We start from the raw sequence: 25,776 nt of genomic DNA on the forward strand, positions 1-25,776 counted from the left end.
CACCCACTCCACCCCGCCTTCACCTGTCTTGTGCACTGTCCATAGCTTTGAACGATTGACTCATACACCTTTTACTCCCTCTACAGGTGTTAACCTGTACAATTACAATGTCATCTGCAGTTAAGAGTCCACAGACACTCCTGCCTGACCTCTCAAAGCAAATATCACATCTGTATAGCTCTTTTTCCAGTATGAAGCCACACTACTGCTCACTGATCGTCACCTCAGTCTTACTTAAACATGACCGAAATGTTCAAGTAATGAAGACACGACTATATTCAAGAAAAAAAAAATCCCCATGAACCAAAACTCCTGGCTTCAGGCTGCTCTTAATTCATTTTCTGCGCTTAATTATGAAAGTCAGCAAGAGAGGATCTTCCAAATATGGTCATCTCAGTACAGAAGCCCCACCCACCTGCTACTGATCATATCTTCTGTTTGCATGAGGCAACCAATCATTAGAACAGAAGGGAGCTAAAGGAGCATGTTTAAGTCTGGGTGAACAGAGTGGTTCGGTATGAGAATAAATAAGGATTATTTTTTAACTGTGAATCATCCAAAACTACTCCAGATAAGAAATGCATGTAAACAAAAACACCCAAGCAGACAATGTGATAACCAATTAAAGTTTATTCATATTTTTTTTTAAATTCTCGGTACATTCAGCACTTGTAGGAGGAAAAAGCAACAAAATCAGTTTTAAACTAAAAAAAGAAAATTTTAAAATTCTAACCATTACTCTATTAGAAGATAAAGATTTTTTATTTTCACCTCCTCTTAAATATAAGATTGAAGGATCAGAGGAGGCGTTTTCAAATAGACATCAGTGCAGGGAAGGTCAGCTTCCCATAATCATCTGAGTATTTCATATCCTCTCCTTCTCATCCCACAAAAGGACAAAGTTAGGCATAATGCCACATCTCTTTCTAACACCGTACTGCCGCAGTGTCGAGACGTCACTCGCACAACAAGCCTTCAAAGGCTGAAGAAATAAACATGATTCATCAAATTTCCAAGAAAACAAAATTAACTTATATCAACAAAGGTCGCCCATAAAGGTACATTAAAAAAAAACAACAACAACAAAACAAAGATAAAGAAAAAAATGTTTTGTGCTGAAGAGGAGAACATTAAAACTGATCCTAGAAAATATGTGAAGGTCAGGGATCTATTTTGGACTGGTTTTATTACAGGGCTGAGGAGGAAGGAACTGTGCACCCGCAGAACTAAAATAATGAGGCGGGCTCCCAAAACCTCAGTGGGACAAAAAAATGAAGAGGCGAGCCAGAAAACAACCGCCCTTCTTCTTTTCTTCAACCAAAGGGGAACCGACAGCACTGAAACAGAGACAAGGAGGAAACGCTGCTCTCTACAGGAGGAAGAAGCCTGTGTTCTGCTGGAAGACGGAAAGAGAACGGAGGAGGAGGGGAGCGGGATGAACCGTCATGTTTCTGCAAAGGAATTTGTTAACAAGATGGGGAGTGGGGTGGGTGGCAGAAGTGTGTGGAAGACAACGCTGGCGTCATAGTGGACGAATTCAAGCACAGTGGGGGCAGGTAGGGGAGGAGCAGACACCGAAACACCCCTGCCAGTGCCAGCCCGCTGCGTCCTCAGCTACACTGCTTCCCTCTCCAGCTTTTCCTGCGGCCTCCGTCCATCCCTCAGCGGCGCCTGTCCCTCGGGTTGCTCCGACTACGAGACCGGCGTCCACTAGCAGCGCCCGGCGAAGGTCGTCGGGGGCGGTGGCTGCCGTCCCTCTTCTTGTCCCCCTCACGGTCCCGATCTCGGTCTCGGCCCCGCTCTCTGTCTCCGTCAGCGCCTCGCCCGGCTGCTCCGCCGCTTGTCGCCACGCTGCCATCCTTCTCCCGGCCTTTCAGCCTTTCCTTCTCCTCCTCGCGTTTCTTCTCCTCCTCTTGCAGTTCCTTATGCCTTCGCTCGCGCTCCTTTTGTCGCTCTGTGCGATCCAAAAGCCTCTGCGCCACCTGAGAGGGGGCACAAACGCAGAGCACTGTTCAGGTGCAAGTACAACCACACCAGTCACTCGACACTAAATGTCAACATGTGAAGGACCAACCTGCTCCTCGGTGAGGGGAAGCCAGTATATACACGGAGCTGTTTTGGTCTTGAGGAACAAGTCGTCTAACAGTTTGGCTGGAGGTTCATCTGCCTTCTCTGTCAGTGAGGAAACAGAACCAGGCTGTTACACATGGAAACCTGAGTGCAAATATACATGTGATTAAAGTTGTGACTCACAGACCACACAGCAAACACTGCTGCACAGTTGGGGGATGTGGGGTTGCTTGTGTTTATCAACTTTGGGTATTGCATATGAGTAAAGGGCTCGCTGGGAACAAAATCTTAGTTACTCTGCCAAATTGTGCACCTTTAGATTTTATTTAAAGCAGAATGGGAGGCAGAGCCTTCAGCTTTCAGGTCCCTCTTCTGTGGAACCAGCTCCCAGTTTGGATTCAGGAAACAGACACCATCTCTAATGTCAAGATCAGGCTTAAAACTTTCCTTTTTTCATAAAGCAGCAAAGGCTCCTGGCAATTCCCCATGATGCACTGTGTTTCTTCTTCACTCTCTGTGTTTATGCATCACTCTGCTTTTAATCAATAGTTATTGTTCATCTATCTTCCAGTGTGTCTTTTGTCCTGTCTTCTTCCTCTCACCTTAACCAATAGCGGGAGATGGCTAACTCTCCCTGAGCCTGAATCTGCCGAAGGTTTCTTCCTGTGAAAAGGGAGTTTTTCTTTCTACTGTTGCCAGGTGTTTGCTCAAAGCTGGTCATCTGATTGTTGAGGTTTTCTCTGTATTATTACAATATAAAGCCTCGTAAGACATTCACACCAATGGCCTACTGGAGGTGGTGCTATATAAATATAGTCGAACTGGAACCCCCTCCCATTCTGACCATTTTCACTTGTGATTTCATCACAAACCTTAAACTCACAAAGTGGAAACATCACTCTAATAAAACAGAGATTTGGATCCCTATGAAAAAATTAAGCTTTCCCAACGCTGCCAAACTTGTGTCATCAATCCAGTCCAATTATTTTCTTTCCCATATTCAGAAGCCAATCAGCTTCTGCTCCCTGTTCTTTGAATCGCTTCCATCACTCCGCCTTTCACCTCCATCTCCACCTCATCCTGGCCACCACCAAAGTCCAATTCCTCCCACTGCTGGGACTCAGCTCAGCTGTGTAGCTTAATTTGAGCCTAATTGACAAATTATTTATCACAAGATCTGAACTTCAGTAAATCATGTTCAGTTATCTCCACTGATCTCTCCTTACCGTAGCGTTTTTTTGGTTTGTTTTTCCAAATGCAGGGTAGGACACAGATAAGTGGACCTGTGCAAATGGTTAGATATTTAGAGGAGTGAGCCAAATGCAGCAGGAGTTCAGGGAGCAGTGTAGAGCTGCACAAAGAGATGGACACTGAAGCGTTAATGAGCCAATTTCTCAAAAGCCTCAGATTCTTTGAACCAGCTCCCAGATCACTCTGCTTCTTTTTAAATACATGAAGCTCATTTTATCCCCAAAAGTGACACAGTCAGGAAGCTTTCCGTGTTGATTAATAAATCATTTCTGTCTGTTTCAGTAAGGTGTACTTGGATTAAACTCCCCCCTCCCCCACTGTGATACTCTTAGTGAGTTGTCTTACCCTTCTTATCAGTCTTCCTCTCCTTGCTCTTGGCCCTCTCTCTCCTCTTCCTGTCTCTGTCTCTGGATCTAGATCGTCGTCCGTCCTCTCCCGGCCGTGCAAATTCCCGCACTTTATCCCGGTCCCATTCCCGCTCGCCTCGCGCCCTCTCTCGGCGCTGCATCTCCCTTTCTCGCTCTGCCCACAGATCCCGTACACCTCTGTCTCGCTCGCGTTCGCGCTCACGTTCCCTATCTCTGTCCCTGTCTCGTTCTCTGTCTCGCTCAGGCATCAGAGGGGGCAGCCGGATCGGTGGGGCAGCGGGCGGGGGAACAGGCTCCTCCTCTTTGTCTGGCTTCAGGACACCTTTGTGAAAGTCCAGCTGTTTGAAAAGATAAGCAGGCACGTTAAAGAGTAGCTGTGGAGAGATTATTAAATGCACACAAAGGTGCATTTATAGGTTTATTTAAAAAAAAAAAAACCCCTCAATATTAGACTGCAACCAGTGAGGTCAAGTTATTTCTACTCACTAGAAGTTAAAGAAGAGGTAATAGCGAAGCCCTATTTTTCCTCAGTACATTAAAAGTGGCAGAAAAATTATCCATTATAATAAAATGAGCTCAAACCATGTTGAGGCTGGACTGTCCTCGCCACCACCCAATGTGAAGTCTTCAAGTTTTGTGTGTGCTGAAAGCAGTGCATTTTTATTTGTGGCCTTTCTGGCTTGTTATTACCTCAGCCTGCTCACAGAAGTCCACGTTGAGGACCTTGGGATTGCTCGTAGGCCACTTGACTCTGTGGAGGGCAGCTCTGGTAGCGACAGCCTCGTCTGTTGTAGCGTACTACGAGGGTAGGAGGAAAGGAAACAGAGAGAAAACAACCCAATCACATCTCAGCCAACACAAGCTGTGAAAACAGGCAACGGCACAAACAGATGGAAGCAGATGGATGAGAATGCAGAGGTCAAAAATATTATGCAAATGCTCCTTGTTAAATTTTCTAACATATATTTGCAAAAACAAATTATCGAGCCGTTTGACAGATGCTGATTAGGAAACAATATACTTTAGAAACTGAGCCCTGCATAATTCCACATGTAGCTTGTTAACCTCATGCATCCACTCCTGATGCAGTGAAACAGTTCATTTGGCAATACGTACTGTGACATAGCAGTGAGACTTTATCTTGTCAATCCAAAAGCCCTCTTCCACCACGCTCCCTGTACGGTTCAGCAGCTCCTTCAGCTGGCCCAGGGTGAAAGGTCGCACCTGTTTGACAAAAAAAAAAGAGAAAAAAAAGAAGAAGAAGAAAAGAAAGAAGAAAAAAGATTCAGACTGGAAGACATACTATGATGACGGTCTGGTAAAGAAAGCCCTACCAATATATTATTTTTTTAATTGTTTTATGAAATGTAATCTGTATTTTCACCACTTTCAGCTGTATTACAGATTAAAGCTGCAGCATATCAAACAGGGGCATGCCCTAAGGTCACAGCTCAGACGATAACCCTTTTGAATTTAGGTAACGTTCTCCTCTAGTGCCCCCATCAGGCCAAACAGCATATTTTTCCCCACTTGACGATCAAAGACGGCCATTTCTAGGTTTGACATCTGCTTACACCGTCAGCTCCTGTGTTTCTAAAGTGTAAGGCCATCTGAGATTAGTGAGCCCTGGTGACCAACATATAACCCACATATGACGCAAGCAACAAAAATCTCCAAATGGCAGTGATTAAATGTGTAATGTCTAGTCTTGTCACAGTGTGTTTAGTCATGCTCTGTGCCCCTGACTTAAGCTGATGCCTGACTACAACCTTAACACCTGGGTAAGCATTCCTGTCTGTAATTATGGGAAAGATGGTGATGATCATGTGATTACCACTTGCATACAATATATCCCATTCATGGAAAACTGTACAAAAGTTTAACTCTTGAACCTGGTATAAACACACATGATTAAGAGGGGAATTTTACAGACTTGGGGAGGTGTGTGTGTGAGTGTGTGTGGTAACAAACCCACCAGGTTTGTCACATGGATGATGTTTGACACTTTTCCACGAGGTGGTGAGGGCTGCCTGGTTGTGCGGACGGGATCGTCGATCGTGACGGACACACCGGACTTCTGTTGACTTATGGAGCGACGCACCAGGCTGTCGCTGGGGTAACTGTGGAAAAAAAATAAGAAAGAGCCAGGAAGAGTGAGAGGGAATCACTGGAATGTTGCCACAGGCATGACGGAAAGCTGGAGGTAGCAATTAATTATAGCAATTAAGAATCCACAAACTTTCACCTTTCTTCGCTTCCCCGTCGAGGCTGACAGACGTCTGTGTTTCTGGGGCGTCCTCGGAAAGACTGCTCTTCCTGTTGTCTCTGGAAGTCCGACGTGGTTTCTCTGTCTCCATTTTCTCCACCTCTCCTTCTTCTTCTTCTTCTTCCTTTGTCTGTCCATTTTCCTGGCTGCTACCTGGGACAACCTGGAGAGGAAAAAAAGCCCAAAACAAAACAGGAACATGAAGAGAAGCCTTGTAGTTTCCAAAGTATTTCACTCAACGCCACATACAGGCTTTCCCTTACCTGTGTGACGGTGCGCCGGATCTTGAGGCCTTTGTCTGGGTCGCTTCTGCTGGCATCCGGGTTCTCCTCATCACCAGACAACTGCAGCTCCTCTGGGTGAAGCTCCACGACTGCCTCCTGGTTCACTTTGATGTCGGGGATCAAAGACTGAAGCGTAGAGATGTGGACAGGAGAAAAGAGATAAAAGAGAGAAAGAATTATGTTAATGTGGGAACATCTGTCAGCTTCTCACACATTCTAATCAAATTTCCAATTTCCTTACACAATTGTTTGATAATATGACACACCTCACAACAGCAGTCGAGTGTAAAATGTAGGTGAAGCTTCCACCAAATGAAAACAATAAGAACACCTCATGATAAATCACTCTTTCCAATTTAAAACGGAAAATTTTCCCAAAATAAGTCATCACAATGTCAGAAGTGCTGGGTGTGTGTCTTCACTTTGAACAAGAACGATCATGTAAGTTTTGATCCGGAGCCAGAAAAAAAGTGCTTCACTTCAATCAGAAACTTCTAAAAAAATAAAGTGTTCTTTCTTCTTACACCACCTTTTATAACCTTCACTTCTCTACTATCTGTTGGATGCCAGGTGCTCATCCCTGTGCTGTGTTGGTACCTTCAGGGAGTCCGTTGTAATGCTGATGGAGGGCTTCTTAGCAGTGACGGCCGTGCTGGAACCCCATCGCCTCTTTCTCCCCGCTGCGGTTCCCGTCTCAGTCTCTCCTGCTCCTGCGTCTGTGGTGGCGGGAGAAGTCTTACTGTCTGCAGGAGTTGGGGGAGAGAAAAAAAAAGTAATTTAACATCATGAAAGTGAGCGATTTGGCTTCTGGTGAAAAGGATTTCACTGACAAGTTACTGCAAGCTCACAGCCTGAAAGCAGCAATGATTGTCCAAATGCTTTTACCCAAATTGTTTTGACAATGGTGGCAGTAAGTAATTTAGGACAAAATTTATAAATGTAATTGAGAGATTAAACAATTTCCTTAACAATCTTCTAATACTGGACCATTTTTGTTTTGGCTTGCTTCCACAGAGAGTCTGCTAGAAAGCCTCTGCACACCTGCTTTCTCCTAACACAGAGCTAAAGGGCAGCACTTTTTAAAGAGAGGAGACTAGGAATCCTGTAGTGGATAAAGGCAAAGTGCATTTCTGAGGCAACAAGCATGGACAGTATCCCTGCTGTAGCGTGTTGAAATTAGAGAGACCAGTGAGTAATTTTTTTTTAAACCCACTCTGAGTCAAACTAGCACACCATTTCATTTCATTATCATTTCTGAATCACTGTGCTGCTACCAGAGCTATTAGGTGTGAACGGAAAACAAAGGATGTCATGTTGTTTTAATACCATCAACGCTACGATCCAACAGAGACTACATTCATTGGTGTACAGCACACACCGCAGTCAGAAGATCAGCTGTCTCATCTCCAAGATATAACAGGGTTTCATCAGCTGTTCATTTCAAATATGGCAAAACCTTCAGTCACTGAGGTAAACGTAGACTTCTATGTTTTTCCTACTGACGTCAGTGCAGTTTTCCTCAATCTAAAGCTGTACTATTTAAAGTTTGTTCATGTAACAAGTGACGTGGAAACAGTTGACAACTAAATTTATTTTTGGTGTATGATCCAATCGCAATCAAGTGATCAAGTGTGGTGGGGTTTTTTTTGTGGTATGGACAAAATCTTATTACAGGCTACTACATATAACCAATAGTGCAGGGAGATACTGTATAATAGTTTGGTGATAGCAGAACGCCATATGTGCCACGTTCCTTCTGTATTTCCTGGCAGGATCTTTATCTGCTGACATCTGACAGATTTTTCACATGCACATTTTTTTTAAAAAAAATCTGTCTTCTGATGGAAAGACTAAGTCTGCTTTTAGGTCCCATAATAAGCAGGCTATGACAGTAATATCCGACACAGTCTTAGTAATCAGCGCACACTCACATTCAGGACGACAGTCATGCTCAAACACGCAAGAAACTGCGTTTCCAAGTAGGGTTAGTTTTTCTTTAATGTCCGCACCTGCATGATGAAGTAGCGGTGCTCACAATCACCAGGTTTAGCCGGAAGATTTAAGGATCCTTTAAAGGGTTTTTAAGACTCTCTTATCTTTCTGATTTAATTTTACACTACAAACTCTACAGAGCCCTCAGGTCTTCTGCTAGGAGAGCGTCCCTAAAATTAGAACCAAGACTCACGGAGAGGCATATTTTAGTTATGTTGCTCCAATTTTATGGAACAGTCTACCTGAAGGCTGCTGAAACTGTGAGATGTTTTAATACAAAACTCAAGACCTTCCTTTTTTAGCACGCCTGGTTAAGGTTTTTGTGTCAGTTTTATTTATTTTACATTTTTCAATTTATTTTGATTTTCATTGTATTATTTTATTATACTTTATATTTACCCTTTACTTATTTTTTTCTTCTCTGTATGATAGGTGGGTGTCTAATGTGTAGACGTGGGTGTGTAGGAGGGGTGTTGAGAGAGTGCAGAGAAGGTGGTGTATGTGTGTATTTCAGTTTATTTTCTGCTTTTAATGTGTACAGCACTTTCGGGTGCAAAAATAACGTTTTGATTGACTGAGGAGGCCAGGTGAGGGGATGCCAATTGGAAGAAGTTCCCATCAGTTTGAATGTGGATAAACAGAAGTGCTATGTAGGATAAATCCATGGAGCTATGGTAGTCGAGTCCAAGAATAACCAGATAATGTGCTGAAATAAAAAAGGAAACTTGTGTACTGTAGTGTTTTTCCTGATTAGATGTTATTACACAGAGTTTACTTTTACCATCTTGCTCATGCAAGTACACCCCTTTAAAAAAAAAAAAGAAAGAAAGTGTCTAATCTTTCACTTTAAATCCTGCTGAATCTATCGTCATGTATTCTGTAACATGGGTAAGGTTTCTGGTCCAGGATTCCAGGAAAAACAATAGAACTGGTATACTTACTGGTCAGGGATATCTTGCGAGCAGCAAAAGCCTTAGGGGTGGTGCTCTGGAAAGAGAGAGGGAGACAGAAAAAAAACATACAGAAACCCCAGGGGTGCGGGGTGAGATGAGAACCGGGAGTCCAGACCCAAACAGGCATCAACAGAGACGAGGTGAAACAGGAAAAGTGGAGGAGGGGTGGGGGGACGGGGGGGTTAAAGTAACAGAAGCCCGGAGGCTCTAATTGTATTACATTAAAAATAAGAAATCTCTGGTTCATACAAGAGGCTCCAGACACATTTCTGCCATCCACCTCTGCCTCAGATGCCGCTGAGATAAATCTTTATGCTTCACTTTTACATGCATTTGACAGCAATATGGACTTTAAGACAAAGCAACTACAGGATCAGTATTAGGACACAAGTAGGGCTGCAAGATGGTGTCTATCTGCAGACTAAAGTCACAAGTAAGTCTTAGTAAACTAAAACAATTCTTCAGACACCAAAAAACTTGGTGACAACATTACATACTGTGGCAAGTTGTGAAGTTTCAGAGGCTTCCTAACTTTACACACACTACTGCTGATGTAATGAGAAAGAGCTCGCGTTACTTTAGCAGCAATAATAAGTGAATGTAGAAGTATGTAAAGTCATGTTTACTAGCTTTCTACATGCAAAATTCTTTAGTTCTCGCAAGCGTTTCAGACTGTTTTACATATGTAAAATACCTAACAGTAACCGTAAATGATTAAAATAAGAAACACCCAACAAATATGTTTCACAATGACTACAGCTGATAGGATTGCAAATGTTCCACACAAACCCAACTATGGTCCCAACAGAATGAACACATTCAAATCACCGTTTTAGATTTAAAAGAGTTTCGCCATGTTTCAGGTTTTGATCAGTAGATGGCAGGAAGTGCAGGACTTTTGCTTCCTAAATAAGCCGTATGAAGTGGCTAGTGGCTTCCTGACAGTTTCATTAATTCCATTTCGTTCTAAGGGGAAACATTACTGATCTGTGTTCTTCGACAGCACTATATTACTTAATTATCTCTAGATATTTTGCAGTGTGCAGGTAAACAAAAAAACCCCAAATGCAAATATATAAGGGTATATTTTGTTTGCCCTCTTGTGGCTGCAAATTTGAATGGCTTGAACTTGTGTGGCTTTTTGTAACTATTATTCTGCGCTCACAGGGTGCTGATGCTGCTAATGCACTCGATAAGCATTAAGGTAATGGTGTGTAGCTGAGTCAAGTGGTGCAATTGAATGATGGTAAAATATTAGTGCTAATGAGCAGAGGTGGAAAACCAAGTGCTGAAGACTTACTAATCTTTAGCATAACTATCAATACTGCAGTTGTAATTCACCTTAAAGAATGCATCATATTAACAAAAGGCTATTGCAGATCCACAGTCTGTGTTTAAATGTATACAGAGCACTCTCGGCTTGATGTAAACATAACAAATTGAACTGCAGTACACATGACAGTTCCAAAATTTTGGACTAAATTACAAGAGGAGGAAAAAATATTTTATACACTAACTCCTGTCAAATATTTACACATTTTTAAATAGAGGTATAATGACAAGTCATTTCCTGGTACCATTTAACACCTGATTCCTTACTGGCCCAACCTCACGACAGTGTGCACTGTATCTAGGCAACAAGGATCCAATCAGAGAAGGCAGAGAAGTGAGGGCAGGGCTCGATTTGAGAGTGCAGATTGCCACCAGGCAGGATCTGATCACCAGATTGGACTTTTTTTCTGGGGAGGACTTTTCTTGACTGACTGCTGGTCACACAGTCACGATTCAGTCTTTTTGAAGGGGGTGGCAGAGGTTACAGAGCGTCTCTGTGGACTCTGACGGAGTCAAGGGAGGGATGTAGGTTTACTTTGTTAGAGTCCAGGATCTGTGACGTACATCCGATGAGTCTTTTGTTAACGCTTGAGGCTAGTGTCTTTCATTTTCATTGGTGCTTACATATTCTCCATTCCCCTTGGATACTTGGGAAAAAAATGGGATTTTCAACATGATAACCCCAGATTGTCTGTGATGCCTTCCAGCTCTTTTTTACCCATTAGGTTTCCGTAGGTTTCCAAGTATGCAGAAAGAGTCTTACGCTTGCTTTGAAAGCTCACCGCACGGAAGATCAGAATCAAGTCTCTTAACAGGAATAAAGATGGAAAAAAAATAATCCAGTCTTTGTTGAACTGCAATCCACGGATGTAGTCAAAGACAGAGGGCTCATAGCAGTGCTAGCATGACTCCCCCCACACACTCGCATGAAACCATGCAAAAAAAAAAAAAATACCAGGGCCAAGCTGTGGGTGTAGCGAAGAGATGGATACATAAATAAATACGTAACAGCAACAACCGCAGGAGTCCATCTGCGAGGTCCACAGTAGAGAGAGAATATCACAATCTCACGGTGAGACATCCACTGAGTCACACTGGTGCTCACTGCAGGGAAAGAACAGGCAGCAGTTTGTGGAGCAGATCCACCCTTCCTGGCAAAGCGTAGATGATCAATACAACCACAGAAAAAGTGCATCACTGTGGTCAGATTACTTGTCCTTGGACAGTCTTTAAAAGTCTCTCTGTGTCTTTACTAAACTGGAACCATTCGGGAAAACTGTCGTGATCTTAGCTCAATCTGAGTCTCATTTGAAAGGTGTGCCACACTGTCAAGGCAGATGATAGCTGCAGGCTTTACAAAACCAGATTTCCAGATGTGTCACATCCATAGATTTTTGTCTTATCCACAAAGTTGTCCAACAAAAACAAAAGAAAGAAGAAAAAAAAAGCCCATGGGTTGTTGCTTACTAGCAGATCGTCTTAGTTGCTCCATTTGAAAGTGTCTTAAAACCCAAAACGGCGACAGCAGCATTAATTAGCAGTTACTGCAACAGTTCTCAGTCCAAAGTCATTACTCCACTCCACAAGCAGAGGGCAGCGTGGGAACAGAGGAAGCATCAAAAACCAAACTGGAGAACTGAAGTTTTGTCTGGATTTTGGAGGACAACACTTGCAGACTGTGTTTATCCTCAAAATGGCAGAAAGGGCTAGGAAGAGGGATACAGAGCATCAGACACCCTCCCCCTCCTTTAACCTTTCATTCATCACCACCACACAGTGCAGTACACAGTCCAGTCCAGAACAGAGAGCAGGCTTCCACGCCCTGCCGCTGCTGTCGGTGGTGCTCTGATGCAAGCTCCCATTACTGCTGGCTGACAGGAGGCCTTGCAGGCTGACGCTTTACTCAGTGCCATGGGGTTGCAGACTCTGGGCCTAACTCAGGTACCAACGGCGCACTTGGGCATAGCGGGACAGGACTTGTAGGAGAAGTAGGAGGAGGAGTGGAGGAGGTGTTGGTGGTGTTGTTGGTGGTAGTAGTAGTACGCAGCAGGTACCAATAGGGGCAATGGAAGAGGCATGGGCACCTTCATAACAAAGCAATCAATGGGGTTTTAAACAGCAATCACACCATAAATATATATAGTGAGAGAGAAGTGTTCATTATGGGATACAAAGGCAAAAGATGAAAAGAGGTGGAGAGAGACAGTGAGAGATAGAGAGAAAGAGCGAATAAGACAAAAAGGGAGGCAGCTTGAAAGGAGCAAGAAAGAGGACAAAGGGAGATGAGAAACAGGGTGGAAGAAACAGCAGAAACAAGCCCTGATGTATCTCTACACACAATGTCAGGGTCCATTACTCATGCAAACCCAAAGGGGGAAAGCAAAACCCACAAATACACACTCACATTGAAAAAGCGATAACAACTTCAAACTGCACAGAAGCTCACCAGAAAATCTAATTCGAGCACTTTAGATGGGCTGGAGTGTAATGCATGATTGTCCTTTCTAATGTTTCTGAGGGTGATGGATGAAAGCTTTATCCGACAAACGGGAGCTTTGTTAGCACTACCAACAATTCTCTGTGGTATAATTAGACTATAATGGTGGCAGTACTTGTAAAAATGTTGTCTGATGTGATGATGCCTCTTAAAGACCCTGACACACCACGTGCAAGAACTTGTGCTGAGGAAGAAGTTATATATCAAATTTAATAGGAAAAAAACTTAATGAGAATACTTAACAAGAAGTGACAATCGAGTAACTTTTAAAATAGTTTCTTACAAATGGAAACAGGCTAAGAAACAGCTGTGGACACGATGGGCAAGTAGTCCTTCCTATTGTGCTTTCTTGATGGATATATGCATTGTAGTTGAAGATGTCCACACGCAGCCTCATATTCATCTGATGATCAAACCAGACCCTTGTCACAACCGAGGGAGTAACTACAGCAATGTCAAGTGGGTCACTGTCACCTTGGTGTGTCAGGATCTTTACATGCTTAAGGCCATTACCTCCCCCCACCCAACCCCCCCCCCCCCCCACACACACACACACGGATATATAAGCGTGCACTCTCTGCAGCATGGATATCTATTTTAAACATAGTATAACCATCAATACTTTCATTCCAGCAGCTTTTACCACTTAATGTACCTCTGCAGGGCCCACACAAACAATGGACATGTGTGAGAGATCATCTATATGAATGAGCTTGTTATGAAATATTAGTTGAATTAAAAGCAGATGGAAGGGATGAGGTGATTCCTATTTAACCCTGGACCCAATTCCAACTCAGCCCCAGGTCATTCACACTAAACATTTGTGCAAAAAATATCCAGTTGAGTGATTTGTCTATTACGATGCTTTAACTGATGAACACACTGTAAAGTCAGATTTAATCAAAGGCAAAAAATACATTAACACCTGCAAAGAAACTGGGGTGTGTTGGTTTTGAGTAACCCATCCTTAAATTACACTGATAATTAAACATGCTTGTATATGAGTGAGGATGCAGGTTAGTGGGAGACAGGAAAAGACCCAGGCTCCTACACCCTTCCAGTGACCTTACCTCCTCATGGCGGCCCTCACTGTTCTCGGGCTCAGCCCCGGAGGCTGGCTGCTGGTCCATGGAGCTCTCCGAATCTGGTTCCACCTCCGTCACGGCGGCTGCACTGGGCTCCGACACCTCCCTGCAGGAGGAAAACAGTGGAAGAAAGGAAAAGAGTGAAGGTTATTTCCATGAAAAAACCCTCACATTGACCATAACTACACAATCAATTATAATAAACACATAGGCAACTTACAGTCCGAGCCATAAACATTTAGCCAGTGACAGTTTTTTTATTTTGTTACTGTACACCACCCCATTGGATATGAAATGCATACTTTTAGCTTTCATGAAGGGGGTTTTACAAGGTTAACATATTAACCGTTTAGGGATTACAGTGTCTTTAAAACATTTAATGTCTGATATTTATGTTGTCACATCCAGATTTGCATAAACGTCTAGAAAGTCTCAGATTGGCAACATGTGTGAAAACAGCTGGCGAATCTCCTGGGATCGAGGAGGGGTTCACACACATACACGGTGAAACCGAGAGCAGAGAGAAACTACTGTGACCATAAATTACAGTTAAAAAAAAGGAATTCCCAGTATTATTTTTATTTGATTGGTGGGGAAGGATGTCCCACATGGCCACATTTTAACAAGCATAGAAAGTAACCAGTGCTGAGGCTCCAATCAAAGACAACTGAGACAGAAATGAGTCAGGCAACTATTAATTTCTAAGCTGTTGAGGCCTGGGCAGTGTTAGGGTTTGTATAATAGGAGAAAAAACAATGTGTAGGAAAAGAGAGGAAGGGTGGTGAAAGCCACTGATCTGGGTCACTCCTGCTATAAATAACTCACCAGCTAACTGACACCCAGGGTCACAAACCTTTCTCAGACTAACTCATACTCAGACATAACATCACCGAAGACTGTGTGTGGTCTTCATCTTATCCATTTGGATCATTGTGGGGGTAAAGAAAAGTATAAAAACACCTCTGATTCAACCAATAAAAGCCATGAACTGTGGTTAATGGAGTCTGACCTCACACAGTCAAATGCTTCCCCTCATGTTGTGATATTTTATTACTCGTACCTCAGATGAAGATAAAAACAGGACATGGCATCATTATATTTTTAGCTACCCCCTCAACTCCCCCAACCAGCATTATCAGAAGCCGCCTCCGCTGCCTCCATGTGATGCCACGGGCAGCGAGGCAGCACCCTGTAGGTGGGAGAATCACATCCTGTAGCATCCTTGACTCTAATCACCGCGCTCATCACCCACTGCTGTTCGCATGCTTATTTGCATTATATGTGACAGGACACACTGAAAAATGCTTCTCAATACTAAAAAAACCTGAAGGCAACAAAAAGCCTGTGGTGAGTTCAAGATGCGAAAATCTCCAACACGTTTAGGCACTATTTCAATGCCATTTATTCAACAGCCTGTGCAGAAAAACAGCAGTGATAGCTATAACCTCCATAAAGAAAGAAACAAATATGAGCAGTGCATGTGATGTGTGTTACATGTTTTTAATTCACAGATCAGGTTTGATAACTAATTATTGAGGAAAAGAATAAAAGTTGCCTATTAAATCTTTTTAAGAATAAAGTAATGTGTGTCTATTAATCCAAAAATACTCATTCGATCATTATAAAAGGGTACAGGATGAAACTCCTTAATTTTTGTTTGTTATCCACACAAGTGACTCATTGATTAGTTTGTTAATGCCAAAATATGAATCATGGTTATAGGATTGTGGGTCAGTATTAAAACAACTTATTTAACAATAAAAAAAAAAACAACAATTAACTTTAAAAATATTTAGCATTTATTACTAGGCAAAAAAGACTTTAATGGGTTCAGCTTTAAATCTAATTTAAATGAGATAAAATGAAAAATAAAAACTGGCGTATTTTTGACTCTAAAGCCCATCTCACAAGGGCAACGATCACGTGAAGATGGAGGTGGTAGAAAACACAGGGTTATCTCCTTCAGGTTCACCTACATAAATCTCTTTGTGACTTCTACTTCATCTACACAGATCTGGCTGACCAAAGTCTTTCTGATATCTTGACCTGCACTAAACTAATCAGCAAGCGAGTTTGAAGGACAGTGTTTGAAGAACAGGGTCATATTGGGTATATAACGCATGAAGGAAAAGCTTTTTTCAATCATTTTGTTTTCAATATATTTGGAAGGTTTTACACCCAAAACTGAGTCACTTTTACCAAAAGTAATCAAGAAACTCAAGAAATCATCAAGAAACCCCTTCAGCGAGGTGTTAGCTGTGGGTCTACACATTCAAATCCATGTCTTTTAAAGTGACAACAATCTCGCTATAATCCAACAATACTTACTCAAATATTCTCACAAGTCTTGGTTAAAGACAGACAAATCTTAGCTTTGCACATTCTCCATGACATGTAAGACAACCAGTGTTAAGTTTTACTGCATCTTTTAGAGGAAGGGTTGTAATGTTAGCCTCAGTACTGAAATCAACCCAGGGCAACAGCAGAACCAGTTTCACCTCTTCTTCTTGAGATTAGTCACCAGCAGGACAGTCATGAAGACGACAGCATTCCCTTTCCTCCACGCAACACACAGACTACACATTTGCTCTAGGTGTTGGTTTCATTGTCTACGGGTGTGTGGGCAAGGCCAGAGGAACACCTGCATCGGCTATAAAGGGAAGACAGATGTCAGCTAGAAATACAACCCCCGCTTTAGATCTTAAGACAAATGACCACAGAGAGAAAGAATGAGCAGCTTTTTCTTCTCAAGTAACACATTTAAAGCTCCCTCTCTCGCTACTCAAACAGTCTTGCAATAATGTCACCAGTCAGGAATGAGGAAGCCCATTAAAAGGTGAGGAACAAGATCTGTAAAATGTTGAAACATAACGTTTTTTCAAGTTAATGTTAAATGGATTTTAAAAAAGCAAGCGGCTCAGGGCCAACTTAACAATCTGACCACATAAGATGAACAAAAACATGGTTTCCAATCAAACTGGACATACAGTCAGATCCCAGGGGAGGAGAGCGAGAGTGCTGGTACCAGCTGGGAGAATTTTATCACACCATAAGGGACTATTCACACTGACTCTACAGCTAACAGATGTCTGCTTTAATGATCTCCCTTGACAACAGTGAGATAATTAACAGCTACAGCAACACAAAGCCAAAAATACAAATATTGTTCACTGTCATTTAAGCATCAAAATGCATGCGGAGATTAAACATAAGTGTGCTTTTAAGGAGATATTCTAAAACAAGAGGGGGGTGAAAGTCCTTGGCTGTAGGCATGCCAGGAAAAATACGAGGTCAGAAGGAAAGATGGAAGAGGAGAAATCAATGTCCACATACTTCTCATCACATCCTGAAATCTGAGGACATTATTTATTCATCAATATCTCCTTTAGTGCAAATTTAATTCAAGGATTGTTCAAAGAAAGGAGACCCCCACTTTCCCGCTCTGAAAAAAAAGTCTTCCCTTGCTCCTTCACCCAACAAAAGGCTTTCACCGCCGTCCCCACCCCCGGTCCTCTTCACATGGGCGAACACGCTCATAACCAGGCCAATGTGGACACATGATATGATATTCATCAGCCGAGCAGGAGCTGCTAGCTTATCGGCGCAAAACGACACGCCGAACCCGGATAACGTATCCCGGCAGATTTCTATATAAGTGGTGTGAAAGTACAAACGGCAACCTGAAGCCTTGAATCGCCCTCTGGCTCCCTCTTACCCGTTTTTGTTGCCTTCGGACAGCATTATGGCCGGCCTTGAAAGGAAACCCCCGGGGATAAAAGATGACACCGTGCCGCTGGATGTTATTTCGGTCAGGCGCTGCTTGAAACCGGCAACGTGAAATTTAAAAAAATATCCTGCTCGTATGTTTCAATTACTGATTAGCCATACACTGCGTCGGTATCAGGGATGCACTGCATGCATGACGGCCATGTTGGCTAGCGCGAAAGAGTAACGGCTACCTTCCGGTCTGAGATTTCCAAAATAAAAGCCCAATTTAACGCCCAACCTTGGCGCATATCGAAAGAAAAAGTACTTGAACTATAATGCAGCACCAGAAAAGAAAACTACATAATATGTGCTAAAAGAAGGAAACCATTAAGATATGTTTAGGTTTAAATGAATAACTTTTTAGATATGTGCCATTACATGCCCATTAATTACATACAACACTCTTTATGTCATCAAGCAGGCTTAAAAATAATCTTTATCAATTAAACTACTAGTTTACTGGGATAAAACTCAAGTTGATTGCCATTACAAACATGCACACCAATTTATCTACCTTGACACACATGATTCTGAATTCTTTATGCATGAATAACTACTACAGCAATATAGTCTTTATATAGCAATAATTGCATGACAATTACGCAAAAAACACTGTGTTTTAACCCTGAGTGTGACCAGAAGCGGCTTTCGGTAGCATGTTATACAGCCTTGTTATAGATATAGTAAAGCAAAATAAGCTGAAAGGCCTATTCCTCTTCAGTTTCCACTTTCCTGTATAGGCCATCATATAGGCCATCATAAACCTTGCTGACAGTAACATAATAGTATTGTGTATATATATAATATCGTCTGTGCAGACACATTTCACACAGCGACTGCATCGCTCCGGTGAGCCGAGATTAACAGACACACAAAAAAATGACATTATATTTTTCCGTTTGTGTTCTTTAGCCATTCTAATCATGAATAGTTTTTATACATTTTCAATAGCCCAAAAGCACAGTGGCTATCACGTGCTGCAAGTACAGCACCTCACGTCAACTATCAGAAAATCAAACACACAAACACAAACAGGACATACTTTATCGTAGCCTCATATGACAACCAGAGTTGTGATTACAGGGTTGACCAGGTGCAAAAGATTTTCTGATTTTAACATGAGCAGCAGCTGTTGCAAGTTTGTGAAATAGTGCACTAGGTGTTCGATGTGTGTATTTTTCTGTAGCGATGAATCATATGGTGGCACTGACTCATTAAAACTTTGAGAGCTTGTGTTGTTGTAAATTACATCAAAACACTTATCTTTTAAGACTATTTTCTAGTGACAGTTGCTTACCATGTGGTATGCCTCGTGTGGGCTAAAGTTAACATAAACAAAGCCTGACCCAGTGTTTAATCCAACTCGTTTTCCCCACTGGGTCACTGGAGCAAAAGATCAGACTATTACTGGGCCCACATATCACTTTTACTGCCCCATATAAAAGCTAATGAAATTATTTTACAGCCTACTTGCTAGTAATATAAGAATAAAATGCAATTTATTAATAGATTTGTATTTTATGTTAGATACCTAACAAGAATTAGTGGCCCTCTTGAGATGTTGCAGGTATAGCTGCTAGAAGAAGAGAGTGGCTGCAAAGAGCCACAGGCCAAGTTATCTGCCAGACCCAAAGATCCAATAGTTTGCATGCATATAATGTCCCAGAAGACAACTTTTATTTTAGCTTCTTCTCAATTTAGTTGTTCTGTTGCTGTATAAAACAACCCAAGCAGCTCAAAACTATCAGAGCAAGTGTTTTAATGAAGAGCTTTTAACTGTATTTTAATGGTTGTAAGAAGAACTTCTAATTGGTCAGGGTGCCTCACAACTGCTGCATATACCATCACAGGCCTGAGCACATGGCCAATAAGCTTGTCCAACATTGGCTATGCTGAACCCTGCCTGACCATATAGCTATGAAATAGAATCACAATCTACGATACCCAAAACATCCTGTGATTTAAGTGAGGAAGACACAGTTATGAGGAGAGGAAACATGAAAGAAACAAGAACAAGAAGCTGAAAATGGACCTGGACATCAGCAGCCAGTGAGCATCTCTTTGTAAATCCATCACCAGAATTAGTTACCAAACTCTGTGAGGTTATTCCTGAAAAGTGATTTATAAATCACTTTCAGAAATCTGGAATACAGAAATAAAAAAAATGGGACCAAAAATTAAGTCCTGGTGTTTGTCTATTGTATGACAGGTTATTAAGCAAATTTTATGTTTGTATGGCATATTTAGCAATGCTTAATACAACTGATATAAAGAGGTGAGACAAGTGTTAACCGCCTTGTCTTGTAAACCATTTAACTGGTGAACTGAAAAGTTAAGCTATGTTGAAGAATGTAAAGCACTCATTTTAAGAGTGAGGGTTAGGATTGCTGTTCAGGTTTTATATATTTTAATAAAGGTTGCTTACCTTTTGGAAAGGTGTCGTGTCTTTGCCCCTTTACTCGGGTCAGCTTTTTTCTCATCATCTGCTTCTTGGTCCACCTTCTGTGAGATGATTCAAAATAAAAACAATAAAAAGCTATATAGAGAAAAGAGATTCAGCTTCAAAATGCTCTTCACTCTGAAGGTTAAATTTCTTCTGGTGCTACAGATAGTGCATAGTTTCTAACTATTCCCTGATATCCACAACAGTTTATTTACTAACCTTCAGCTTCCTGGCAGGTGGTGTTTTATCCTGAGAGGAGGACGATTGTGATGATCTTGACGACGAGTCTGATTTGGAGTCAGAATCTGATGAAGAACCTGAATCTTGGACCTCAGTCACCAGCTCCTTGTCTTTATCTGCCGTCTTCTGTTTCTTTTCCTGCTCCTCCTTTAGCCGTTTCTCCTCTCTTCTCTTCTCCTCCTCCTCCTGTTGTTTCTTCTCTTTTTCTCGTTCCTTCTCACGCTGTTTCCTCCCCTCCTCCATTCGTTTCCTCTCCCGTTCCTTCTCTTCTTCTAAGCGTTTCTTTTCTCTTTCCTGTTCTTCTTCCTTCCTTCTTTCTCTCTTCTGCTCCTGCTGTCTCTTCTTGTCCTCCATCTCCTTCAGCTGCCTCTCTTCCTCCATCTTCCTGTCCTCTTGTTGCATCTTTGTCTCCCGTCCTGGCTGTGGGGATTCACTGGAAGACTCAGCAGTGGAGTGTGCAGTCTCTCCTGACACACCAGCCCCCTCTGACTCCATCCTGTGTACAAGCAGAGAAAGGGGCCCTGTCCCACGTTTCACGCGTGGTTCGGGACTGCTGGAACGAGAACTTGAGTCAGAATCTTGCCTCTGCACCTTGGAAGGTGGGAATGACACCACCCTTTGGCTGCGTCCAGCTTCTTCACGGTCATCTGGGTCTGGCGGGCTCTGCTTGGGAGTGTCAGGAAGGGGGAACAGATTAGGGGGTGGAGAGGGAGGAGGTGTCGGGTGGCGCAGTTGCATGGGGGTGTGGTGTACCTGTGGAGGTGGGATGTGCTGCGGAGGCTGAAGTTTGCGTTTGGATCTTCCAGCTGATGATGGGACGCTGGGTGGCATCTGCTGCGATGGGGCAGGTCCCCTGCTTCCCTTTCGGGCCCCACCGGGACCAGGCCCCCAGTCCTCATCATCATCACTCTCATCATCACCATCATCACCTTCATCACTATCCTCATGGACATGGCTTGATGCTGAACCCCCAGCAGATCGGCTCAGGTGGAGCACAGAACGAGCCGATCCTGGTTCACTCGGTGCGGTGCCTTCCTTCTCCTGAGCTGGGGGTACTGCTGGGGGACAGTCGGGCTGTCCCAGAACGCGCACTGACAGGGAGGCGACTGCACGGGGAGGAGAGGGTGCTGGTGGCTCCTTGTGTCCTTGGCGAAAGGTGGCTCGCTGCATCCTAGCTCCTGGAGCGTCATGGGCTTCCTGGTGATGAAGGGTGGTGCCATGACCTGTCACTGAGCCTCCTGCTCCTCTCTCCTCAGGCCTGGCTAGAACCTGACGTGGCTGTGCACAGATAACTGAGTCAGTGGGAGACGAAACATGATGACTTAATTCTGCTGATGTATTTTTTTTTTAAAATGAGTTTAATCAGATTAAATCTGTAACCATTAGAAAAATGTAGTTTATATCATGCAAAAAGCACCATGCTATTATTTTTGTTTTGGTACACAGAATGTTGACAAATGCGGAAAATCTGATTCTTCTGTACCTTTCTGCTCCACAAGATAAAGCCTTTGTTTTCCTCGAGGGTACTGACCTTGTCAGAGGCATAGGAGGAGCTGTCATTGTCCTCCGAGTGGTCTTCATCCTCCTCAGGTACAGCTGGGCTCTCTGAGAGACAGAAGCACGAGGCAGAGGTTAAAGATCGACCCCGGTCTGAGAATTATACTCCCAGGACATGCCTACTGGATCTCACACAAGCAAAACTTTTCTAACAATAACTTGTAATGATTTCTTTTCCTCACACCGAAAAAGAGAAATAAAAACTTGAATCGTTTTTTAGAGAAATTCTGTCTTAATGGCTGTGAAATCAGAGATTAGAGTGTAGTTTTTCCCATAGTGTGAAATGCTCATTTGACAAGCCACTGTAGGTTTTACACATTTATTTAAATGTTATTTTTAATTTTTAAGCACATGAAGTTAGGTAAGCAAAGATGTTTGAACACCAGGGAGTTTTTGCAATTCGTCTGAGCCAAAGGACAGGCCACGTGTGTGTTTGTAGTCTGAGTCTTTTACCATCAGCGTCTTGCCCCTGCTGGGCCTCTCTCTCCAGTCTCTGGCGAAGGAGCTCTTGCTGCTTGGCCAGGTACTGCTTTATGAAGCTGTTCTGGCACATCTCCTCTCCTATCTGTAACACAGCGTTTTTAAAACAATGTGACATTGTGTCAAAACATCACCAGACTACCGCAGATTTTAAAATCTCCTACCTGAGAGTTGGGCTGCAGCCCACTGTGAGAGGACGATGTCTTCTGTAGGTTCTCCAGCATCAGAGCCTGAAGGTAAGGAGGAGGGGAGGGGAATTCATTTAAATGTTAACGTAATGCCAGAATGAATATTAAAGAAAACTGTAAACCAGATACTAGAATTCTAAGTCCTCTAATTATAACGCTTGTTATACCTGTTGACTTTTTGCATATTTAAATATCGCATATAGGTTTGCATTTTGTGCACAACATTAAAAAGGCAGACCTAAACCCAATAATAATGCTAAATGTGCCTACAATGTAAGATACTTAATAAAAAAAGGGCACTTTAAGAATTGTACAAAGAATTAACATAAATGCATGTATATTAACTTAATAGTCTGTTAATCATATGCAATAAATTTATGACTAAAAGGTATAGTCACTCCTGAGCCACTTTATTAGGTACACCTGTTTAATTACTCATTGTCACAAACATCTAATCAGCCAATCACAACTCAGAGCATTTAGGCTTGCAGATATGATAAAGACAACTTGCTGAAGCTTAAACTGAACATCAAATGGGAAAGAACGGCAATTTAAGCGATTTTGAACGTAGCATGGTTGTTCAAGCCAGATGGACTTTTCTGAATATTTGAGAAACTGCTCAACTGCTGGGATTTTCCCACACAATCATCTCTAAGGTTTACAGAGAACGGTGTGGAAAAGACAAAATATCCAGTGAGCAGCAGCAATGCCTCGACAGCATAGGTCAGAACGGTGCTTCAAGCTGACAGGAAGCCAATGATTCCCTCAAATAACCACTTGTTACAATTGAGGTATGTAGAAGAGCATCTTAAATGCACAATATATCTAACTTTGAAGCAGATGGACTACAGCAACAGAAGACCACACCAGGTGTCACTCCTGTTAGCTAAGAACAGGAAACTGAGGCTACAATTCACATGTCTTACCAAACTTGAACAACAGATGACCAGAAAAATGTTTCCTGGTCTTATTGGACTTCTGTTCCATTATATTCAAGGTAGGGTCAGAATTTGTTGTAAACAACGTGAAAGTATGGATCCATCCTGGCTTGTAACAATGTTTTTGACTGGTGGTGGAGGTGTAATGGTGTGCAGGATATTTTGTGACACACTTTGGGCTTTTTATTACTAACTGACCATTGTTTAAACACTATAGCCTACCTGAATATTTTCACTGCTCGTGTCGATCCCTTTATGACCCCTGTTTAGCCATTGTGTGATGGCTGCTTCCACAGGGATAACACACAGTGTCCAAAAGGTCAAATCATCTCAATCCTGTACAGTGTACTGTACTTAAAATGAACTACACTGTCACCACATCTCAATCCAATAGAATAACTCTGGGATTTTGTGAAATGGGAGATTGCCATTATGGATGTGCAGCAGACAAGTATGCAGCAACTGTGTGAACTTATCTTGCCAATATAGACCAAAATCCCAGAGTAATGTTCCCAGCACCTTGTTGAATCTTTGGCACGAAGAATCAGGAAATTCAAAAATGAAGCCCAACCCAGTACTAGCGCTGTCTAACTAATGAAGCATGCATGAGTCTCTCTTTATACATTCTCTATTGCCTAAATCCTAAAAGATCCAAGATCTTTGTTTAAAGTGACGAGAAGACACTTTCCATCAGTGCTTTTTCTGTGCAAAGATAAACTCTGAATTCAGACTGAAGCGCTTCATATAAACACATTCAATCACCCTGTTGAAACCCCATCTGGCATGTGGGGCTCAACAGGGTGCTAGTAAGGTGTACCTGATAAAGTAGCTAGTGAGTGTGTATTAAATTCTTTGACAAGAAAGGCACATAAAAAAAACTTTAGGCATCCTACACATCATTGTTTTGAAAAATAATTTGAATATAGGTAAATCACAATAAAATTATTCTGCATCAACAAAGCCTTAAAGAGACTTTAAGAGCAACTCTATTGCTTTAATCTTATTAGCACCGTATTTTTACTGTATGCATGCTGATATCAGTTTATTTTAATACTGTGCCGTCAACGCACGGTTTGAGTCAGATATGGGGAGTTTATATCGCGCAATCAAGAGGTGTTGCTTCACTATAATCTTATGATTAAAATAAATACATAAAGCAATGTATTATTTTAAAAAAGACCAATCAATTGGTAACATATTTTTTAAATGTGACTTTAGCGAAGGAAAAGATCCCGGTTTTTAACGGTGAAAACGGCGTTTACAAAAATATAAGTTGAAGAAAATTTGAATGAAATAGCTGTTGGTTATACGCGGAATGTGTTTACATCACGAGGCGCGCCCCCCGTAACCCTAATACACACACGCACGCACGCGCACGCACACGCAAGCACGGTGCGCGCGCGGGCACTGTCATGTACACTATGTGCGGCTGTTGGCTTGCTTACTCTCAGCTTAGGCCTGGACTTGACAGGTGCACAGTTCAACTGTGTGCAACACGGTGCTCTGCGAGTAGTTACGAATTAAGTCCGAACTCAGTAGCCGGGCCGTCGGGTTGAACTGTCAGTTACAACCAGTCGAAGAGGAAAACTGTTGTTTATGAGTAATAACGCGTGCACGGCGATTTATGTATTCCCGCTTCACAGCCCACACACATACACACATCGTTACGGCCTCTACTGTTAACCCCCCCCACTGTCTCTCGCCTCCCGCTGAACTTGGCCAGACTCGGCACAGACGTCCGTAACGTGAGAGAAAACTTACCCCTTTCAGTCGCTTGATAAGTGTGTTCTTTTGTCCGCTTTTTGGGAGGTTTCTTTGCTCCAGAGCCGCTTTCAAATCGGCAACTCGGAGCGACTGAAGAGGTTTTCCATCAAGCGTAATATCTTCGTCCGCCATTTTGCTCCCTCCGCTTGTCTAAACTCCGTCGCTACGGCTGCTGCTCGGCGTCACAGCTCGGGAGTTTCCGGAAGCGCTCGGCTTGTCCGAACGATCGTCTTTTTTTTTAGCCACACTTTTTTAAAAATAAAAATGTGAATAAAGTTGTTTGTTTTTTGTTTTAAAAAA

At 42.5% G+C, this 25,776-nt stretch overlaps 1 protein-coding gene across 2 annotated transcripts; it reads right to left on the reverse strand.

Annotated features, from left to right (window-relative positions):
- Positions 1–612: 612 nt before the first annotated feature.
- acin1b (apoptotic chromatin condensation inducer 1b) lies at positions 613–25,682 on the reverse strand. Of its 2 annotated transcripts, XM_085146766.1 has the most exons (18): positions 25,474–25,682; positions 22,751–22,816; positions 22,560–22,671; positions 22,081–22,154; positions 21,303–21,827; positions 20,529–21,212; positions 20,292–20,368; positions 14,084–14,204; positions 9,173–9,218; positions 6,837–6,982; positions 6,219–6,365; positions 5,925–6,118; positions 5,665–5,800; positions 4,806–4,913; positions 4,380–4,487; positions 3,667–4,027; positions 2,075–2,172; positions 613–1,982 (listed from the first exon to the last, which is right to left on the reverse strand). In XM_085146766.1, the coding sequence occupies exons 1-18, from the start codon at positions 25,606–25,608 to the stop codon at positions 1,662–1,664; spliced, it is 3,459 nt and encodes a 1,152-aa protein (XP_085002892.1). In that variant the 5' UTR covers positions 25,609–25,682; the 3' UTR covers positions 613–1,661. The 2 variants fall into 2 exon arrangements, with proteins under 2 accessions (XP_085002892.1, XP_085002883.1); XM_085146757.1 differs by having other exon boundaries at positions 20,529–21,827; positions 25,474–25,680.
- Positions 25,683–25,776: the final 94 nt, after the last annotated feature.

The sequence above is a fragment of the Neolamprologus multifasciatus genome, chromosome 3 (assembly GCF_963576455.1).
Source record: "Neolamprologus multifasciatus chromosome 3, fNeoMul1.2, whole genome shotgun sequence".
Taxonomy (NCBI): Eukaryota; Metazoa; Chordata; class Actinopteri; order Cichliformes; family Cichlidae; genus Neolamprologus; species Neolamprologus multifasciatus.